At 43.0% G+C, this 22417-nt stretch overlaps 1 protein-coding gene across 7 annotated transcripts in view; it reads left to right on the top strand.

Moving 5' to 3' along the window:
• SRPK2 (SRSF protein kinase 2) overlaps positions 1-22417 on the top strand; it is a 248301-nt gene that overhangs the window by 157654 nt on the left and 68230 nt on the right. For all 7 annotated transcript variants that reach the window (XM_032873336.1, XM_032873334.1, XM_032873333.1 and 4 more), the window contains one exon: positions 10990-11141. In XM_032873336.1, the coding sequence (XP_032729227.1) occupies positions 10990-11141 (152 nt within the window). The remainder of the gene's footprint in view (positions 1-10989; positions 11142-22417) is intronic.

Genomic DNA, 22417 nt, shown 5'->3' with positions numbered 1-22417 from the left:
TTGACAGACAGAGATCACAAGTAGGCAGAGAGGCAGGCAGAGAGAGAGGGGGAAGCAGGCTTCCTGCTGAGCAGAAGCCTGATGTGGGGCTCGATCCCAGGACCCGGAGATCATGAGATCATGACCTGAGCCAAAGGCAGAGGCTTTAACCCACTGAGCCACCCAGGTGCCCCAAGTTTTGGCATTATTTTGTTAAATTTATTCCTAAGTACTTTATTCTGTTAGATGCCATTGTGGGTGGACTTTTCTTAATCTCATTCATCTCATTCTTTCTGGCAGAGTTGTGTTGTATATGTCTCTCATAATCTACCAGGTGTTATTAATAATAAGTCCTCTCTTGCTACACATTTGGGTTCTGATATATTGCTGTTTTCAGACCTTGTCACTGTGAGTGTATCAGTAAGATGAATTCCAGGAAGGAGGTGTGCTGAGCCAAAGGGTGTTCAGATATTGGAATCATCTGTCCAATTTAAATTGAATATACATGCCCTGTTTATAATTTTATAGCTTATTTTTCAAACTTCTAGTAGTGGGCTGCATAGAAAAATGTTTCAGACTCTTTTGGTTGATCTTATTTATTTATTAAAAACAATGACATGCTGGAAGAAGTTCATGCTTTTAGAATATTGCCTATAGCAGTGTTGTCCAGTAGAGCTTCCTGTGGTGACGGGAATGTTGTGGGTCTCCACTGCCTAGTACCGTAACCACCGGCCGTGTGTGGCTGCTGAGTGCTTCTGAGGCTAGAGTGATTAAGAACTGAATTTTAAATTTTACTCTCTTAATTAATTTGGCTAGTGCCTATTGAATTGTATAATTACAGTTGCTTTCGGATTTAAAAGTAGTGGACGTTTGCAGAAGTCTTGTCCAAAGTGGTACGTGTTGCATTATTTCCAGAGTAACACGAGGCAGCCGTGAGTGGTCGTAGTAAGTTTCGTCAACACACAGGTCTCAGCAAACAGTCCTTCCTTTGTAGCCATGGAGCCTACGCCCCTTTGACTTGATCGCCTACAAACAGTATTTCGGTGGAAACACATATGGGTTTGCTGGCTCTTTTTCTCTTTTTCCTTTTTTTAGTGCATATCTCATCCTAATGTAAAAAGTAGGCTTACATGAGGTTTTTATACCTCATGTAAGAGGTATAAAGAATATATGCATATTCTTTAAAATCTGTACATAAAATATATGACTCTGTATTGGTGATTATAGTCTTGGTCATTGTTATGGATTTCAAGCTGGTGCCTTCATAACCTTGTACTCTGGCTCTGAACTAGGCTCTGCCCTGGGCCATTTCACTCATCATTTCTCCTTGGCATTCTCACGTACTTTGGAAAAGGCTGTAGCTACCATAAGCTGCTTGCTTATGAGCTCTACTTCTATTTATAGCCCAAATTTTTATTTTTTAGCTATAGATTCTATATACCAAGCAAGCCACTATATTCCTATACTGCTGGGTGTCCCAAATGCCTCTCAAACTGAGATGAACTAAAAGAGAAGGAAATTTTCTCTGGAAGCCCTTCCTCTCTTCCTCCTGGCTCTGTTTGCTATCCAAATTAATGGTAGTGCTATCTTACTACCAGAAATCTAGGAGGCAAAGACCAACCTCCACCAACTGAATTACCAAGTTCTGAGTTCATGGCTTTATCTTCTCTTCTCTGGGCTCCTCACCAGTTTCCTTGCTTCTGGCTTTTATCCTTTCTACCCATTCCATATACCAGTTCTGTATGTTCTTGGCAGAAAAAAAATCTCTTACATTTCAGTGGCTCCTGCTTGCTGTAAGGATAGAGCCCAGCCTGCTTAGAACGGTGCTGTGGGTCATTCCTCCATGAGCTGATGACAGCAGAACCTCTTGCCTGTCTCCAGCCATGGCACTCCAAAGGCTCTTTTACGCCTTTGTGCTTCTGGTCACCTTGTGTCCGGGACTTGGGCCTCCACCTGTCTGCTGCCCCGACCCTCCACGCCTTGTCCTGGTCAGTCCCAGCATGTAGGTGTTTCTGCCATCTCCCCCTCCCTGACGATACCTGGGAAGCACTGCTTGTGTTCATGTATCCCTGTTGACCTGCATTTCTCTCCTTGCTAGAGTGCGTCCCTCAGTGCTGGGCTCCTGGAAAGCTTTTGATGGGTTGTGGTAGACATTCTTCTGACCGTGTGTGGGATCGATGGATGTCTTCTTACACGCCTCTTAACTCTGGCTTATATTTTTTCTGTTAGTCTTTTTCAACTTCAGTAGTAATATTTCTCCCAGGTCCCACTAATGTTTTATAAAACATTCACAGTACCGGTGGCTTAAGAAGTGTGTAGCTCTGTCATGTATCTGTTGCTAGGTGATCAAACAGTTAACTCCTTTCTTTCTTTTTTTTTCTTTTTTTAAGGTTTTATTTATTTATTTGACAGAGAGAGATCACAAGTAGGCAGAGAGGCAGGCAGAGAGAGAGAGAGGGAAGCAGGCTCCCCGCTGAGCAGAGAGCCCGATGCGGGACTTGATCCCAGGACCCTGAGATCATGACCTGAGCTGAAGGCAATGGCTTAACCCACTGAGCCACCCAGGTGCCCAGTTAACTCCTTTCTTATCTAAAATGTTAATAAGTTGGGAGGCAGGTCTGTTTGCTTTGTCACCAAATTTTAGTTGGCTGTGTTCCATATTCTAGAAAAAAATGTAGTCTTGGAAAATAAGGTCTAAATGTTCTAGCTTGGAATTATGATTATTTCTGTTAGAATGTGGGGCATACGTTTTTGTTCTTTTTTTTTTTTTTTTTTTTGCTTTTTTTTTTTTTTTAACCTGCCTATGCCCAAAAAAGAATTGGCTTCCCTTCTTGAATACCCAGCTTCTTAATTCCTCTGGCCATTTTAACTACCTAAAAAAAAAACCTGGACCTCAGTTGAGGCCAAAATCTGAGAAATTAACATGAACTGCTCTATTACTTACTGAGAACTTACTTGGCAGCTGTATTCATTTTCTGTTGCTGTGTAACAAATTACCACACACTTAGCAGCCCAAAACAATACCCATTTATTAGCTCATAGTTCTGTAGGTCAGAAATTAGGGCTTCACAGCATGACTGGATTCTCATGACTGGAAATCAAGCTGTTGGCCAAGACTGCGGTTCTCTGTTGGGGCTCAGAGCACTCTTCTAAGATGACTGGTCACTGGCAGAACTCATTTCCTTGCATTGAAGTCCTTGTTAGTCCTTCTAGCTGTTGGCTTGGGCACTGTGCTCACTCCCAGAGGTCGCTGGAAATTCCTTGCTCTGTGACCCTGATGGGCAGTTCACAGCAGGGTTGTTTGCATTCTCCTCTGCCAGCTGCAGCACGACTCTGACTTCTGTGACCAGCCAGAGAAAACCCTCTCCTTTAAAAAGGCTCATGTAATTAGGTCAAGCCCACCCCAGCATAGCTGCCCAGTTGCTGTGTAGCATAATATCGTGGTAAGAGTGGTATCTTGTTCACAGGATCTACCCACATTCAGAGGAACAGGGAATTCTGTAAGGGTGAGGGTCACTGGGGCTCAGTTTTAGAAGTTGGCCTACCACAGCAGACACTTACCATTCATGTTTGATTTACCCAAAGTTTGGAAGTTTTTTCATTAGGGAAGAACACATGAAATCATTACGGGTTTTTTTTTCCTCCTTAGCTGTGAGGCTTTACCCCAGTGCTACAGCAAGGCTTTTCGGATAAGCTATTTTGAGAGAAAGTATATATTGATTAGTTCTGTCCTTACGCAGAAATGGCAGATTGCTTATTCCTCTGGCTGACAATTTACCATCAAGAATGGGGAGTTGGAAGGAGGGAGGGAGTTTTAGATTAGGTGGTGGACATAGGGGGAAAGAAAACAAAATTTGGCTTTATGTGAATGTTCTAGAAGTTCATTTTGAACTTCTTTTTTTAAGTATATTTGGGCTAAAGATGAAGTGAATGAATTAATTTCTTAAACTAGAGTTAGTTGCCATTTACATTGATAATAAAGGAAAGGCCTTTTCTCTGCCAAATGTAAAGTTTATTTGTCCTTTTCTCTGCTCAAAAGAAGTAGCAGCTGGAAGGAAGTCGGGACTCCGGTTGCCATGACAGTGTGGGGCCGATGATGCGTGCATTTTGCTAGGGTTCGAGTTTTCTCCCTTGTGTGGTAGAGCCAATATACATGAAAAATACAATAGGCAGTAGATAAGCACGGTAAAATCATCTCAGTATTATAATATTTAAGGAAAACCGCTTTTTTTTTCCTAAGTTTCTTTTTTTTTAAGCTTTTATCTATTTATTTGTCAGAGAGAGAGGAGCGAGAGTGAGCACGGGCAGACAGAGTGGCAGACAGAGGCAGAGGGAGAAGCAGGCTCCCTGCCAAGCAAAGAGCCCGATGTGGGACTCGATCCCAGGATACCGGGATCATGACCCAAGCCGAAGGCAGCTGCTCAACCAACTGAGCCATCCAGGCGTCCCAAACCACTTGTTTTTAAGGGCATTTTTTTTGCTCATCCTATTTGGAGTAGTGAGAATATTTAGGTGTCCTTTGTAGGGATAAATGAATACGTAATCCTTTGTGAAAAATAAAATGACAAGTTGGAATTTCATTTCTAAATATTTTTATTCTAGTCATTGAGGGTGGTACCTTGTTTATGTTATATGAGAACATGTTCTTTAAATTAATTTACAGAACTACATACTGCTTTCTGCTATAATGTGGCTGGGGCAATTGTGAAGGAGACCATGTGTACAGATTTTCTAAATCTAAAGTAGGTATCTCTAATTTTTCTTGTAGGCCTATCCTTTCTAAAGTGGACATTATAAGATACCTGCGTGTGTGTGTGTGTGTGTGTGTTTGCGTGTGCACGTACTTTTTTGCTTTAAAAAAACCCAGCTTTTTGAAGTTGCTCGGTACATGTGAACAGTTAATCCCATTCCCTTTCCTTTTCTCTTTTCCCTACCACCAGCCCTCAGCAACCACTGATTTACTCTGTTCTCTGTACATTTGCCTGATCTGGACATGTTCATGTCAAATGGAATCCTACACCGTAGTCTTTGGTGCCTGGTATTTTTCATTTAGCATAATGTTTTCAGGGGTCACCCATGTGGTAGCATATGTCAGTACTGCATTTCCTTTTTTTTTTTTAAGATTTTTATTTATTTATTTGACAGAGAGAGATCACAAGTAGGCAGAGAGGCAGACAGAGCGGGGGATGGGGCTGGAAGCAGGCTCCCTGCTGAGCAGAGAGCCCAATTGGGGGCTCGATCCCAGGACTTGGGATCATGACCTGAGCCAAACGCAGAGGCTTTAACCCACTGAGCCACCCAGGCGCCCCTGCATTTCTTTTTATTGCTTAATAATATCATATTTTATTTATTCACATTTTATTCATTTATCAGTCAATGCACATTTTTTGTCTATTATGAATAATGCTGCTATGAATATTTTCACACAAGACTACGTAGGGACATACGTTTTCATTTCTTTTGGGTATATACCTGGAAGTAGAATTGTTGGGTTTTATGATAAGTCTGAATTCAACCTTCTTAGGAACTGCCCAACTGCAGAGCAGCTGGGCCGTGTAACAGTCGTGCTGCAAATTCAGGGTTCTAATTTCTTTAGACTTCCCAATACTTGTTATTGTGTGTTTTGTTTTGTTTTTAGATTATACCCATCCTATTGGGTGTGAAGTGGTATCTCATTGTGATTTTGATTTTTCATTTCCCAGACCGCTAGTGATGTTGAGCACCTTTCATGTGATTATTGGTCATTTACCGGTCATCTTTGGAAAATATCTCTTCTGGTCTTTTTCCTTTTTTAAGTTGGGTTTGCCTTTTTATTGTCAAGTTGTAAGAGTTCTTTTTATTTTTATTTTTGACATTTATTTACTTATTTTTTAAAAGATTTTATTTATTTATTTGACAGAGAGAGAAAGATCACAAGCAGGCAGAGAGGCAGGCAGAGAGAGGGGGGAAGCAGGCTCCCCACGGAGCAGAGATCCCGATGTGGGGCTCGATCCTGGGATCATGACATGAGCCGAAGGCAGAGACTTTAAGCACTGAGCCACCCAGGCACCCCCTATTTTTAACAATTTTTAAAGATGTATTTATTTGAGAGAGAGCACATGTGTGTACACACACATATGAGCTCAGGAGGAGGGGGAGAGGGAAGCACCGAGTGTGGAGCTCAGAATGGGGCCCGATCCCGTGACACTGAGATTATGACCTAAGCTAAAACCAAGAGTTGTTGGCTCAAGCAAGTGTGCCACCCACCTGCCCCGAGTTCTTGTTCTTTTATTTTGTTTATTTTTACTTTTTAAAGATTTTATTCATTTACTTGACAGAGCACAAGCAGGGGGAGTGGTAGGCAGAGGGAGAGAAACAGTCTCCTCGCTGAACAAGGAGCCCGATACGGGGCTCAATCCCAGGACCCTGGGATCATGACCCGAGCCGAAGGCAGATGCTCCACCAATTGAGCCACTCAGGTGCCCTTGAGTTCTTTTTATATTCTAGATATATAATACCCTTATCTTGTATGATTTGCAGGTATGTTCATCCTTTCTGTAGACTGGTTTTACTTTTATGATTGCCCTTTGAAACACAAAAGTTCTTAATTTTGATCAAGTCCACTTTATCTTTTTTCTTTTATTGCATATGATTTTAGTGTCATATTTAAGAAATGTTGCCTAGCTCTAGGGTAATGAAGGCCTCTGCCTTTGGTTCCTGTCATGATCTCAGGGTCCTGGGATCGAGCCTCACAGGGGCTCACATGATCTCAGAGATCTCAGGGTCCTGGGATCGAGCCTCACAGAGGCTCATATCGAGCTCCTTGCTCAGCGGGAAGTCTGCTTCTCCCTCTCCCTCTCCCTCTGCCCCTTCTCCTGCTTGTGTTCCCTCTCTCCCTGTCTCTCTGTCAAATAAATAAATAAAATCTTTAAAAAAAAGTCTTTGATCCATTTCAAATTAATATTTATGTTTGTGTGAGGTAGAGTTACAGATTCTTTTTTTTTTTTTTTCCATTTCATACAGATGACCAATTTTCCCAATACCATTTTTTGGAAGGAGCATTCTTTCACCATTTAATTGTGTTGGCATCCTTGGTGAAAATATTTATGAGTTCCCTGCATGGCTTCTTAAGTGCTTCTAGTAATTCTTATATGAAATACCTTCTTGATGGTTTTCAACAGGATTGATGAAAAGATATTTTTTTAAATCTGTTGATAAATTTCATGAATATGTATTTGGTGATAGAAACCGCTGCTGTAGAAGCCATGAGAAACCACTGTGAAGAAGCCAGCCTTAAAGATGTGTGGCCTGGTCCACACAGCTGCCCTACAGCAGATTTACCAGGGCTTCTCCTGTATGGAAGCAGTAACAAGAATGGATGGGATGAAAAAGATAATGATTGGGACTATAACATTGTTCTGAGCCTTACTATGCTGAGTTGAGTGATTTAATAGTTAGTGATAATTGATGTGAGGCAGGTTACTAGGAGAAGCCTTTTTTTTTTTTTTTTTAAGATTTTATTTATTTATTTGTCAGAGTGAGCACAGGCAGAGGCAGAGGGAGAAGCAGGCTCCCTGCTGAGCAAGGAGCCCGATTTGGGACCAATCCCAGGACGATGGGACCATGACCTGAGCCGAAGGCAGCTGCTTAACCAACTGAGCCACCCAGGCATCCCCAATTGAGCCACCCAGGCGTTCCTGGGAGAAGCCTTAAAAAAAAAATCACAGGGCATCTGGGTGGCTCAGTCAGTTAAGCATCTGCCTTTGCTTGGGTCATAATCCTAGTGTCCTGGGATCTGGCTCCCTGCTCCTTGGGGAATCTGTTTCTCCCTCTGCTCCCCCTACTCATTCTCTCTCTTCCAAATAAATAAATAAAGCCTTAAAAAAGAAAAGAAGGGAAAAGAAAAATCCAGTTATTGGGTGACCAGGAATCTGTCCTGTGGGGTTGGTGATCTGAAGGGCCTAGAGTAGTGCTGGCCTCATTTGTAGTTCAACGTGTTGTAGTAGTCACGTTAAAAAAAAGTAAAAAGATTCAGGTGAGTTTAATTTTAATAATATATTTTATTATATCCCAAACATTATTGTTTTAACATGTAATAAATATAAAATAATTAATAAGATATTTTCCATTTTGTATATGAAATCTTGGAAATCCAGTGTGTAGTTTTACACTTACCTTGATTTGGATTAGTCACATTTCAAATACCTGCATGTGGCCATCGGCTGCTGATTTAGGCAGCATAGCCCTAGATCCTCCGCTATGATGGCTGGTTGGAATGTTACGTCAGCATTACTCAGCTTGCTTTATACTTCAGGGCACCCTTTCTCATCCCTTTAACCGAGAGAACTGACTGGCTCTGGGGGAGATTTCTGCCTGCCTGTTGAGTGTGGTCCTCCCTGGAGGGGTGGGAGGTGCCTATTCATTGAGACAAGAGGGTCTGAGAATTTTGTTAAGCAAAGAGAAACTCATTGTGAGGAAGGTATTTGAGCCTCTCAAATGACAGAAAATGAGCCCATGAAAATTAGGATTTCTTTTCTCTTAACACAGATACAATCTACTCCATAGAGATGAAGCTAAAAACAGAAAATATTGTGAGAGCAGTGGATCCCTAATGGCCATGACTTTGTCCCCAGGGGAGTTGTCCGAGGCTGGACCCAGTTTTGATGGTTGCACCTGGGGGTGGGGGATGGGATGTTACTGACGTCAGCGGCTTGAGGCCAGGGATGCTGATAACATCCCAACGAGGACAAAACAACCCCTGCTACCTGGCCCAAATGTAAGAAATAGTAAAACAAAATCCTCCGGTTCTGTTCTTTTCATTCCTTGTTCCCTAGTTTCTATAGGGAATAGAACACGTTTTCTTTTGAATTTGGAGAATCTCCTCGTTTATTCATATAAAATTTCTAAGGAAGAAATAGCTAACTTTCAAAGCATTTCTGATTGAGCAGACTTGTCAGCTGGGTAGATTCTGCTCACGGCCCTGAAGAATGAATGGGTCGCATGAGACCATTCATCTTGCTAACCTTCTCTTCTCTTCTCTCCGGAGAAGCGGTGGGATGGGTGCAGTCCTCCCCTGCCTCCCCCTCTGCGGACCTCTTTTCTGTCCAGTACATTCCACTTGCAGTAAGAGCACATATGTTAACAAGAGAAGGAGCATCTGCAAGGCTGCCAGAAAGATGATCACACTTGCATAAGGTCTGTTGGATGTATTTTTGGACGCATTCTGGCAGTGATGTGGGTGTTTGGTTGTGACTCTTCCCTGCCAGGGCTTCATCATGAGCAGTGGCTAACTCAGAATATGATCACCACCATGCTCCTATGTTTGTCACCCAGAGGGCTGTAACTTTGAGTCTTCATAAATTCTAGCAAGTAGGAATCAATACAAGTCATTTTCAGCTCATAAGCGTTCGTTAGTTCTGCCAAAGGTGGTCCTGATTGCCAGCGTTTGCCTTTAAGGACCCCTACCTCTTCCTGGTGACTGCTAGTGTTTCCACTACCTTCAACCCTTGCCCCCCTTTGTTGCTTGCGACAATGTGAGTGTTGGGGACGAACCACATAAATGAACTGTAGTTAACTTAGGCTTAAGGCAATATAGTAAATGCTATTTGGAGGATCTTAGATGTGGCAAGACTTTAGAGGTCCAGCTTAGAAGGGGTCAGTGGTCAGGGCAGCTCTGCTGGCCCTGCCTCGTACCAGCAGCTGCAGATGAACTTGCGCCCTGTGACTGCTGATCCGAAGGCACCAGGGCTCTCAGGTGACCTCTAGCTGTCGGTGCCCTCACCTGTACCACCAGGAAGAGAGCAGATCTGGAAGCTGCCTTCCACTGTGCAGAGAGTAGTGATGTCTTGAAGGGTGTTTTTAGAAGGGGAGCCATGAATACTGGGTAGGCCAAAGCCAAGAGCACTTGTCTACCACATTAGGGCTTGTGGGATTCCCCTGGCTCCCAGACTAGAGACCCCCTGCTCACCTACTGAAACTCTCTCTGGGGAACACAGATACCTTCTGCAGGGTATCCGCACATCCCCATTTCCTACCCATGCAGCTCTGGTCAGCTCAGGGAGGGCAGTGGTGGTTCCATTGCTAGGGCAGCTTGTCTTAGTTGAAGGGAAAGATGTGCTTCTATGCCTGTGTTGTGACCTTAGGTTCAAGTTTCCCCAGAAGGACATGGTTAGAAATAGCAGTTACATTTTATAGTAAGTGAAAGCTTGATTTTTTAGGATTGCATTATGAATGCCTTATTTATTTAAGCAAATATATTCAGTATGCTCTTGAGTTTCTAGGTTCCTGAAAGAAGGTTTATATATGTAATCTCTCAAGCTTAAAAATGTTTTTCATTACAGGTTTTCTTAACTTTTGTAAAAGAGCATAATTAATCATCACTGAGCCTTTATGTGACAATTAGAAATGACCATTTTGCAAACCTTGCAAACCTGGCATTAATATTTGGACAGTATCTGTGTTTGACAATGGGTATTTTCTTTGTTTAATTTCCAGTTTGGGGACAGTGTTCTTGATAAGCAAGGTTGATCGATAACTGTGAATTCTGTGATGAAAATGACTGTACATCAGCTACAGTGTGTATTAATCAGCTTTTAGAAGCATCCAAGAAACCTAACCACATTCTTACTATTTCTATAGGATTTCATTTTTAAATAATGGAAACTAAGTCCTTTTTTACGTTCAGGGCTGCTTTCATCTGTCTTTTTATAATCTCTGTGGGATGTGTTCTAACTAATAAGGCTGTGTATCGTGGGGGGTAAGGGTGAATACTTTATTTCACTTATATTTTATGATCTTGTCAGGACTTAAGAAATACTGAATCTTTGAGTGAAAATATGTCTGTAAAGTATAATCTTTCCTCTTGACCTGTATGTTGAAACATTACTTAAATTCAGCTAGAATGACAAAGTGACGTTAATCAACTCTTCTTAGTGTGTTTTATTTTTTGTCTTGTATTAAGAAACGCTCATGTGTGTCCATAATGCAAGACTGACTTCTAAGTAAACAGGAATTTTCCTTCCACTGTTTCAGGCCGGAGCCTCAGCAGAAAGCTCCCTTAGTTCCTCCACCGCCCCCCCCGCCGCCCCCGCCGCCCCTGCCGGACCCCACGCCCCCAGAGCCGGAGGAGGAGATCCTAGGATCCGACGATGAGGAGCAGGAGGACCCTGCCGACTACTGCAAAGGTGATATGCTCGTGGGGTTTGTCAGGCGGAGCGAATGAGGCCCATTGCTTGGTCTTTATTAAATTAATCTCTTGGTATCAGTATCATTTTTAATTTCTGGGTCATTGAATATAGAATGATACCCCAAAATGTAAGAAACATCAGAAGGAAAACTGTAACCTATAGAAAATATATACTTACGTACATTCACACTGAGTACTTACCAGAGGATTTAAATCTACTAAGAGAATTAAAGATAGTACTAAGCAACAATTAAAGATAAAAATGGAATAAGCCATCTAGGAAGAACATAGAGACTTGAAATTATCAGGCTCCTGAGGGGGCCGGTTTAACTCTTGTGCAAGACTTGACTTCACGTTTTCAGACTGCTAAGACTAACAAGAAACCAGCCCTTTCTCTGTATAGCTTTGAATTACATAGTATTCATTGTCTGTGGAAAGAAAGCCTGTTCATTTGTTTACAGAAACAGGCATTTTCCTGGCATTGTGCTCAATGAAAAAGACATTCTGTGGGTTCTACCATTGTGTGACATAGTGGATTATGTTTTTAGCTGTGATTTTGCAGAAGACAGAAATTACTCAAGTGAGGGACGCCTGGGTGGCTCAGTCAGTTAAGCGTCTGCCTTTGGCTCAGGTCATGATCCCTGGGTCCTGGAATCAGGTCCCGCATCAGGCTCCCTGGTCAGCAGAGAGTCTGCTTCTCCCTCTGCCTACTGCTCCCTCGGCTTGTGTGCATGGGCACGTACTCTGTCTCTGACAAATAAATAAAATCTTAGAAAGAAATTACTCAAGCGAAGTGTTGCTGTATTGATGCTTCCTAAAGATCAAGAACATAGAGTTAAACTCCTTAAACACCAAGCATGTTGTATGATGAATATTGAGAACAGTGGGATCCAGACTCTATACTTGGTGTAGACGGGACTCTGAGAATGCAGGAGAAGGGAAGTTGCTGTGTCCATTTGACTCCTCTTAACTTACTCATCTGGAGTTTGACTCTGTCTAATAGAAAATTATCACAGTCTGATAGTCTGAGCTTCTGAACATGTGATGAAACACTGATTTGCTACAGATTAAGATAGATGTAAAGCAGATTCTGCTGTTTAGGCCATAGAGCATTAATGACTCTCTGGCTTTGTAGTGTCACTTACCTCATGATTACAGGCCATTCGTGTATTGGTTATGAGAACATTGTGCTTTTTAGTTACCTATTAGGAGGAAGAGAAAATTATGTTCTGCTGTAAAAGTTTAAGAACCAATCTTCCACTCTGACCTCATTGTTCCATAGAATGGGTTTCTACATGTGGAATCTGTGTTTTCTTTAGGAAAAGGAATGTAGATCTTCAGCATTTTTATGAGGAGTGATTGTGAGTGACCCCAGAGGTCTTTGCCATCTATTATGGAATTATAACAGGAGTCTGTGGAAAGGTGAAAAGAAGAGGTTTTGTATCCTCCCTCTTACTCTGCATTTCTTGGTTCATAAATGAAGTTATTTGAAAAGGAGATGCGGACAGTTGTCTTTCAATTTTACTGCTTAGGCCAGAGCATTAGGTTGGTTCTGTAGGAACATTTCTTCTTAGCACACGGGCCCCACCGTGCTAGAATGAGAGCCCTTTGCCTCACATCTGGCTCTGAAGCGTGTGGGTAAGAAGATGTAACCAGTGCTCTTGTTATCCCTTTCCAGTTTGTAGATCCGCACAGCAGACACCTCAGACCAAAATACAGGCCTGTGAATGAAGGATTTCACAGTCAGGGCTGATTTTAGGTAACAATTACTGAACTCTAAACATCTTAGAGTATTAAAGTCAGCCTCACTAAAGCATGTGAGAGAGAGAAGTTTCTCTCTCTCGCTTTCCCTCTGTCTTTCCTGATTTTGCTAAGTTACTTGTGCTTCTAGTCAGCATTACACATACCAGATGCTTTACTCTGTGAATTTTGTATGTAGATCAGAACCCTTTGTCCAAGGTAACTGAGGTAAATGCATTCAAGGAGTCTGTGAAACTGATTGGGAAGGTCTGGGACTAGAACTGCACCCCACCCCCACCCTCCAGCCCTGAATAGTTTAAATTTCCAACATGCTGCTTATTCACCCCGGAGTTATTTAGCGTTTTTCGTCCACAATCAGGTACATTCTTCTTCGTAAGTACAATGCAACCATCAAGATCAAGAAGTTAACATTGTAATAGTTCTGCAGTTCATTCCTCAGACTCTGTTCAGGTTTTGCCAGCTGCCAATATCGTCCTTTATGTGAAACCAGTCCTTCTCAGAATCATGTTACGTTTGTTTTCTTGTGTTAAAAAATAAAATTCAACTGAATAGATTTGGAGATCTAGTTGGCTTTATTAAGCTTTTCACGAATTGGACAGCATCTGTAATCCAGCAAGTGGAGATGCTCCTCGGAGTTGTGAAACGAGAGCTTTCTCTGGGAAGGAGGGTGAGGCTTGGAGTTGCTACCGAGAGGAAGGATTATTTCCTGCCAGGACCTCTTGCTTCCAGTGCGGAGAGCGGAGAGTGAGGTGGCAACATTTTTATCATGCAGATTACCTCACTGTACTTACCAGGAAACTCCTGGTTGACTCCTAAAAGGTCACATTCCTGGGGTAGTTTGAAACTATAATTCAGTCTTGGTTTGCCCTGTTGAGGGGCAAATGACTTGTTGGGCTTGTTTTTTTCTTTGTGAACACTTGTTTCCTTAACTGGAATAGTTCCTTAATCTTTTCTTGGCTTTCATGACTGACATTTTTGAAGATTGTAGGTCCTTATTTTGTATGTTTCTTAGTTTGGTAAACTTCTTTATTTTGTAGATTTTGTTTGTTTGTTTTTAAAGTAATCTCTATACCCAAGGTGGAGCTCCATCTCACAACCCTGAGACTAAGAGAGGCGTGTTCTGCTGACTCGGCCAGCCAGGGGGGGGGGGGCTGTTTCTTAGTTTGGAGTATCAGGAAAGTGTTGTGGGGCACCTGAGTGGCTCATTCTGTTAGGCATCTGCCTTTGGCTTGGGTCATCGTCCTGGGGTCCTAGGATCAAGGGGCCCAGCTCTCGAGATCGGAGGGCTCTGTGCTCCTCGGGGAGCCTGCTCCTCCCTCTCCCTCTGCTGCTCCCCCCTTCTTGTATTCTCTTGCTCTCTGTGAAGTAAATGAATAAAATTATTTAAAAAAAAAATCCAGAAAAGTATTGCTCTTTGGGAAGTGTTCTCTTAGCATGCCTACTGGGCATGCTATTTTACCAAGAAGCGCAGTGTTTTGGTTTATACCATTGGAGTTGATGTGGTCACTTTGTTTAGGACAGTGTCTGCCATATGATCTGTTCTGTGAAGTTACTTTTTTCTGCTGGTCATAAATACAGATTTTGTTGAGAGTTACTTCTTTGAGACTGTTTAAGTATCCTCTTGTCAACAAATATATTTCCTTCTTTCTCTCCTTTTTTTCTCTTCCTGTCTCCTACCCATTCCTTCCATCCATCTCCCTGTGTTGTCTGTCTGGCTGTGTCACATGGACTCATTCATGGAATTCCCTATTCAGTGAGTTCTAATCAGTTCCTCTCCTTATTTGTTTGGGTACATGGCTTATCCCACATTTGGCCATTAGGAGTTCTTTCAGGTTGATTCTGTGTCCTTTCTAGATGTCCTTGTCATTCTTTGAGCACTTGCTTACTTTCAAGTAGAGTAAACTGTTCCAGGCTTCTATTTTCCCTACCCCAGCCCTGGAGTCTACTCTTTCTACAAGGATCCCTGGTCTCTTTTAGGGGAGGACAGGATTTAGAAAACAAGATCTGGGCATTGGATTTGATTATCATCACTGGGGTAGCAGTGTGTGTAGATCTCTTAGCATAGGTCTAGGGAGACACACACCTTTTATGTTTATATATATTTCTACATTTACGATATTTCTATTTTTACTTATGTATTTATTAAGATATGTGAATTTAATCAGGTAGCTCTAATTCCATTCTAATACCAGGGGATTCAGCCCAGTTTTCTCCCTTTCTGTATTTCTGTGTTTCTTTCTTTCTTTGACAATAAGAGGCTAGGCTCTCGTTATCCTCATTACATTTAATTATTTGATTAATTTCCTTGTACATGATGAGTCACCAGTCGCTGTCTCTGGTTCAGAGGGCATCTCCCCCCTTTGCCCTTGCCTAGCTTGTGCTCAGATACCCGTGTAGCTCCACTCTGTCTCGTGACTGCGGACTGAATTGTTCGGGGCGGGAAAGGGGAGGGATGCTTTTGCAGTTTTTAGGGGTGGGTTTTACTTTAACACCTCTGAGGAGGTGTCTTGTCTGTTTCCTGTCCCTTCTGTTTTCTTTGACTTCATTCCTAGAGAACCTCTGCCCTACCAACCACTTCTTAGTATTCACAAAGTAAAATAAAATGTCAACAACAAAACGCAGTACCTGTTTTATCTCTTCACAAAAGAAGTGTTTGTTCACCTCAGGAAACAGGTCATGGGTTGGAGTGTGCAGTCGCCTGGAATCCCAGTGCCTCACAGGAGCTGTGCTAAGCGTCTGGGTCTCTGCCCTCCTGGATCATTCATGACCAACCAACCTTCCTTTTCATCTCTTAACATGTCTTTCCCCATTCGAAACATAGGAAACCTCAGCCACCTGAGCCCAAAGGCCACTGTTTACAGTTCTATTATCACTAAAGCATTCTTCCTTGCTCCTTTCTACTTGGCTGTGCATTCTCTTGTCTTCACGGCTGGCTTGTTCCCACTCCTTTTATTTTTCATTCTCCCACCAGACCCAGGAGGACTATGGACTTTGGTGTCTGAGTCCAGAATCCGGCTTCTCAGCTCAGAGAAGCCTCAGTCAGGCTCTTTGCCCTCCAGGCGTCAGCTTCTTCATCTGTGATGGAATATCGTCTCCCCGTGTAATATGACACACAACCACATCATACCACCTAAGGTTTTATGAGGATGAAAATGGGACCAATACACCAAGTATGTGCCATACTGCCTGGTACATAGAAGGTGCTTAAGAAATGTGAATTTTATTTTCCTCCGTCCTGCCCTTGTTCCTTCGTTCTCCTCCCGCGTTTGTTCCCGCCTGTGCTTTCATGCTGGTCCCCTTTGTGCCGCCCCCATGGGGTCTTCGTTCTCTCACTGTGCCGGGCTTGTTGCCCCGGCCTCCAGAGAGAGAGAGCCATGCCACGTGACCTCTCTTTCTGTGTCTCATTTTGGTTTCTCCTCTGGTCAGTTGTCTCAGGCGAGAACTGTAGCAGCAGGCCGGGCAGTTTGTTCAGATTCCTGCTTCCAAGCCTGGAAGATAACAAGGGTCAGGCACAGGGCGAGCCACTGAACAGACACTTCCGGGAGGCCCTTGTGCCGCATGCGTACGCTCCGTGAGTTTGAGCATAAAGCCTCCTCGCTAGAGTGGAAGCTGGTCGTGTGGCGAGACTGTGGCGCTGGTGGCTCTGCAGAGTGTGACCCGGTAGCTCCTGCCTCAGAATGGCTGGGGGTGCCCGCTGGACCTTTCTGGGCTGGACTGTAACCCCCGGACTGGGATTTCAGCAAGGACGACCCGCACCCCTACGTATTTCAGAGCCTCGTCAGGCCCAGCTAAGGTACGTGGGTGCCTCTGCGCCTCAAAACCAGCACAGAGAAGTGCCTTCCGGTCGCTTCACCGTAGGTGACTGAGGCGTGTGAGGGGAATTACCGGCTTTGGACGGCCTTGTGTCTGAACGTTTCTCCCACCCTCAGCACAGACTTGCTACAGGGACTGGTCAGTGGTGATGGTCGGAAAGTCGTTTTGTTAGATCATCCTGCCTGCCCTGCCTCCTTGGAGATCCTCCCCTAAATCGTTCTTCAGTAAGTTGGCACCTTGCACAGTTTCATTGGGTATTATTTCTGGAGACCTTGATTTCAACACTTTTGTGGTCTGACTTGGTAAGCGTGTGTCATTTCCGCAGAAAGACCTTCTTTAAACCCTGAGTCACATCTTCCTTAGGCCCCTGCCTCTGCCCCTCACAAGAGCATGTCCCACAGCCTCCCGGCCCCCAGCCGGCACCAGGGTATGTAATTCTACAGTTATTTTTCGGTTCGTTTGTGATCTCCTTCTCCTCAGTTTGGAAGATTCCCTGTGGTCAGGGGCTGTGTATTGTGTCAGCCCTCCTGCGTGTGTAATCTCCACAGTGCAATAAGTATTTTTGGTTGGATGAAGGAACTGTCTCTAGTGTTAAGTTACAGTGGATGGACAAATGACACTGATGTTTCCCGTGTGTCTCAGAAGGCATGTCAAGAGTGAGGAGGTTGACATGCCGTGAAGGGGACACAAGTCAGAATACAGATTTCGTTTCTTCCCTAAATCTTTTTAAAATTATCCGTAATGCTCCAGAGGTCTTATTTATTATCCATGTTTGAGTGGCATCCAGTTGGTTCCTTTTGATCCATTGGTATACTGAAACTTAGGAATATCTTCTTCAAAAGATAGGATAAACAGTATAAATATTCACACAGTATAAAAATGTCTGATGACTTTCTTACACACAAATTGCCTTTCCATCTATGAAAAGTTTGGATTGGCTGAATTTTAATAACTCTCAACATTTCACATTGATGGTTATATGTTCTCACTGGCCTTGTCTCTCTACAGTGTATGCCTTGGGACTATTTATAGCTTTAGCTTGTCTTAAAATAAGAACACAGTACACCTTACATAGGGTTGCCTTAGAAACCAGTGTCATACAGCTTGTATTTTATAGAAGTGTCGTCCTTAGTTTGCTTTTTTCCTTTTTTTTGGTGGGGGGGGTATAAAAAAAATCACCTTTATTCATTCAGTTATTTTCCTTATAAACCACTAAGGCTGTGCACACCTTAATCCTACCATGGTTGTGTATGTTTTAAAAATTATTTGGCTTAATTTGGCTTACCTGAAGCCTCAAAAAGAAACTCTGCTTATCTGTGTGAGAAAAGTCATAGATGCTCCTGAGTTAATCACAGAAGGCCTCATTACGTTTCTTTCTTGGGGACTGAGGAGATCCTGACACCCGATAGGCCCGCTGGTGCTGCCAGTTGCCACTGACAGGGGGATCGATCACTAAGCGTTAGTTAGCGTGACGGTTCAATTCTTTGAGGCTTACTCTGTGTCAGGTGTTATGTTACCTCAGGGACTAGGAAGGTGAATTGGAAAGCAGCCCCGACTCTCCGGGAGTTCATGGGCTTGGGACTTTGCCGCTAGAGTAGGTGGAAGCCAGTCAGTCCTTCACTGGTCTTGCCTTTGCAGTCCGTCCCTGGCACCTAGTAGAATAATGTGTGGCTTGTTGAGTAGTGACTGAAGAGGCCACATTGAGAAATGACTTAAATAGCTTTTTTTACCTTTACTGTGTGGTTAATAATTATAAGAGGGAAAAGGAAGATTGGTGAGAGCTTTTAGAGGATTGATGTATTTGGTTAGAGGTAAAAGATTTCCTAGAAGATGTTAAAGGGGGCCTTGCCACTGGAGAATTATTGGACTTTACTGATGGCACAGGACACTTCTCTGATTCAGCCCTGGAGGCTGGGACCAGTGTTTCTGTGAAGCGCTGGGGGCTCTTGTTTTCCTAGCCCATGGTGAGCTAAAGGCTGATGCATAGATTAGGGTGAAGAGGAATTTGGGAGCATCATGTAGAGGACGAAGATGAGGAAAAGAAATTTGTACATGAAGTAAATTAAAACATCGGGTAGTAAGATATGAAGGAACCCAGACTAGTTCGTGGTTGTATGTAGATTTCTTGGGATTTTCTGCACATGGGTCATTTATCATATCACAAAGTGTCATGCAGATACTTGTTTTCCTCAACATTCTTTAAGCATTCTATTTCTCTTTCTTGCTTCCTTGCTCCCTGCCTAAAGTTGAATAGAAGTGTGGTAAGAGTGGACATCGTCGATTGTTTCTGACCTTACGGTAGATGTGTAGGTATTTTTTAGCTCTCTTTTGACAGGTTATGATGGATCATAGATTTAAATGTAAAGCTAAAGTTATAAAGCTTATTAAAAAAAAGTAGGATATCTTCACAAACTTGCAGTAGGGAAGATTTCTTAGAGAATATGCAAGACGTATTAACTACAAAATAAAAATTAATAAATTTGATTTCATCAAAATAAAAAAGTATTTGCAGATTTAAAGGCACTTTTAAAAATGAAAGGACTAGCCTCAGACTAGGAGAAAATACTGGTTACATAGCTGACAAAGAATGTGACTGGGAGAACAAGCATAGGAAGTCTGGAGAAATATTCTTCATGTTGATTAGGGTGTATACATTTGTCAAATATCAGGGAATTATGTAATAAGGTGTTTGACTTCATTGTATGTAAATTTTAACTCAATTTTAAAATTTTTATTATTTTTTTACTTATTTGTCAGAAAAAGAGCGAGTACACAAGCAGGGGGATCAACAGTCAGAGAGAGAAGCAGACCCCTCACTGAGTAAAGATCCCAATGTGGGACTTGATCCTAGGACCCCAGGATCATGACCCGAGGTGAACGCAGACACTTAACTGACAGGGTCACCCAGGCATCTCAGTTTTACCTCAACTTAAAAAATGGTTGCCATACCTAGTTAAATGTGGATTATAGGATTTCTGTGTGTGTGTGTGTGTGTGTGTGTGTGTGTGTGTGTGTTTTACCGCTTTGTTTTAATTTTTCTTGATTTTCTGTACTAAGCATGCGTTTTTTTGTAAATAGAAAAAAAATGTTTAAAAAAGAAAAACAGAGTGAGAATTTTGCATGGGCAATGGCTGTATTTAAGAAAGATTCATTTGTCAATCTTGAATGATTAGAGAGAGAAGATACACATAATGGAGGGGTCAAAAAGCAAGCAGCATCATAGAGGAAGCATCTCTATCTTTGACAAAAGACTGACCATAGAGGACAGTGTCTTGAACTGTGTGTGGTGCGACTTGAAGAAGAGAGTGCATTCTGGACGTCTTTTTTTTTTTTTTAAAGGGCTCTGTGAATTCTGAATCTGATTGCCATTTCTTCTTTGTTTAGGATGTTATTTGTCTATTAAAGAACTCAGCCAAATGTGCAACCCTCCTATTAACAAGTGAGCAAGAATTTCCAGCATTATATTCTGTGTCCTAACTTCACTGCAACATTATTCTATTTTATTTTTTTCAGGGCTATTTTTTCTTTGCCCCAATTTCCTTCTAATTTTGTATCTTTTACTGTGGTTTTATGAACTGCCTCAATTCCTTATTGGAAAGAGTGGATTTGGAGCTATTAACAGGAACAGTGAAATCACAGTTGGTCTGGGGAAATTTTGAGTTCGACTTTATTCATTTAGTTTAAAGACACTGGCATAGATATCAAGAAGACAGCTGGAAATAGGAATCCGGGGCTCAGAAGAGCTGCTAGCAAGTGGTGTAGTAAAGGAAGCAGCACTACCGGGGGCACCTGGGTAGCTCAGGTGGTTAAGCCTTAGAGTCATGATTTAATGCTGGCGGAAGAGGACACCTGGATGCTCTGCATTTGGGAGCCTCCTAGAGCCTGCCTTACCTCTCTTGCCTGGGTTGACTGTCATCTGTGGCCCTTATGTTGTAATAAAATGTAATCATGAGTATGTCAGCCTTCGGGGAGTTCTGTGAGTTCTTACGGATTAACTGTTGCAGCCAAGCCTGTCTTTGGAACCTGCAGACTTGCAGTTGGTGTCAGTGGCAGGGTCTCTAGGATTCCTCAGCTCCACGGTTCTGTGGTTCTTGTGACTCTTCCCAAATCTTGCACAAGAACTACAGATCTGATAGGAAAGCAAATCGTGGAAGAGGTGTTAAGTGAATACAAAAGATGCAGTAAGGCTGTTCACTGACAGGCCTTTGGGAGATGCCATGGAATGTAGGAGGAGAAGGAACAAGGTGAGAGAAAGAGAGCAGGCAAGGAGGTAGGAGAGCAGCCAGAACTGGGGTTCTGCTTGACATGGAGCGGATCGAGGAACTGGCAGACAGCAGCTGTTGGTCTCTGTGCGTAGTCAGTTGTGTAACTGGAGTTTTCCATTTTTTGGTGCAGAGGGGTCTTTTTTTTCTTTAAAGATTTTTTTTTTCTTTTTATTAGACAGAGAGAGAGATCACAAGTAGGCAGAGAGAGAGGGGAAGCAGGCTCCCCGCTGAGCAGAGTCTGATGCAGGGCTCGATCCCAGGACCGTGATATCATGACCTGAGCCAAAGGCGGAGGCTTAACCCACTGAGCCACCCGGGCGCCCCGTGGGGTCTTAATTGCCTTCTCAATGTCTGCGGTTTTTGCCCTACCTGTAGGTCCCCTGCATCGTTGGCCATTTTGGGTCTGCATGTCCCCAGAGGTGGGTGGCATGGGATTGGGGCCAGTACCACCACATGCTGTCTGCCATGGACTTTCCCTGCCTCTCACTGACCCAGTGCTGCTGGTACCTGCTGTGAGATTGCTCCTGGTCATGCTGCGGGGCTGTCCCTGCTGTGCTGGGTACCAGAGCAGGACCAGGTGGTACAGCCCAAATGCCTCCTCTGTTTCCACTTAGTCCAGCAGGGGTCTGCACAGCATTGCCCTTGCTCCATATCTCCCCGTCCCCCCTGTGCAAATGCTTCCTGCGGTCGCCCCACAGCCCCCTCTCTGCTGGTCTGCACCACGGGGCCCAGGAGGCTGGATCTCGGAAGAGTCTGCAGGCCATGTGAGGGCTCGCTCTTCTGTCCCATCCTCTCCCAGTCCATTTACCAGCTCACTGGACCGTAACTTCCTTTACTTTCCTTCTTTGGCCCTAAACTGATACATTCTGGCTCTTTGGGGCTGTCTACCAGTTCTCTCAGTGGGCCCCAAGCATGTTTGATTCTTTTGGGACCTAAATTAGGATTTTGAAAACATTTACAAACAGAACCAAGTAATGAGACAAGTTTTAGAATAATTTATTTTCTCTTTTTTCGAATTTATTTTTACTAAATTGACATACAACACTCTGTAAGATGTACATTGTGTAAGTAAGGTGTTCACTTGATACATTGGTATACTGAACTGTGATTACTGCCTTAGTGTTAGGTAACACTTTTATCATGTCACATAATTATCATTTCCTTTTCATAGTGGGAACGATGACAGTCTAGTCTCTTAGCAACTTTGAAGTTTACAATAGAATTGCCTATGTTTTTTATTTCTCTCTTGAGACTTGTATAAAAAAGAGCTGTATTCTTAAGAGTTCCTTATCCAGATCCCTCTCCCTCTCCCTCTTAGCATTGATATTCTGAATTGGTAGGATGGATTGGGCAGGGTGATTTTCCTGTTTATCTGTACCAGATCCTGTTTCAACCTAGAATTGAAAAGACTGAAATGAAGTAAAGGAGTTTTAGA

The sequence above is a fragment of the Lontra canadensis genome, unplaced genomic scaffold (assembly GCF_010015895.1).
Source record: "Lontra canadensis isolate GAN:19392208 unplaced genomic scaffold, GSC_riverotter_1.0 scaffold48, whole genome shotgun sequence".
NCBI lineage: Eukaryota > Metazoa > Chordata > Mammalia > Carnivora > Mustelidae > Lontra > Lontra canadensis.
The sequence above is the reverse complement of the archived record's forward strand: the minus strand, read 5'-3'. Positions and strand labels throughout refer to the sequence as shown.